Genomic DNA, 266 nt, shown 5'->3' with positions numbered 1-266 from the left:
AATCTGCACAAACAAAATGTCTACAAAATGGAATGAGCAAGAGCTGCATTTTGTTAACAAGTAGGAACTGCTATTCTACGGAATTCTCTTCAACTGATCGAAAATTTCGCTTGTAATAGTGACACTGAGACGCCACCATGACTTGCATATCTCATATCTCAGACAGATACTGGCTATGCTGAGACTGACATTGCTGTTGATGTCATGTACTTTTTCCTTCATCATTATGACGAAGCTGTTGTAAGTTTAGAGGTTCTTGGCTTGCT

General features: G+C 39.1%; 1 protein-coding gene across 1 annotated transcript in view; it reads left to right on the top strand.

Annotated features, from left to right (window-relative positions):
- Positions 1 to 266, top strand: part of LOC119594806 — a gene marked incomplete in the record, with an annotated part of 10,153 nt that overhangs the window by 6,839 nt on the left and 3,048 nt on the right. The window contains 1 exon segment of the mRNA XM_037943896.1: positions 163 to 240. Within this exon segment, the coding sequence (XP_037799824.1) occupies positions 163 to 240 (78 nt within the window).

Source organism: Penaeus monodon, chromosome 34 (genome assembly GCF_015228065.2).
Source record: "Penaeus monodon isolate SGIC_2016 chromosome 34, NSTDA_Pmon_1, whole genome shotgun sequence".
In the NCBI taxonomy this organism is placed as follows: domain Eukaryota; kingdom Metazoa; phylum Arthropoda; class Malacostraca; order Decapoda; family Penaeidae; genus Penaeus; species Penaeus monodon.
The sequence above is the reverse complement of the archived record's forward strand: the minus strand, read 5'-3'. Positions and strand labels throughout refer to the sequence as shown.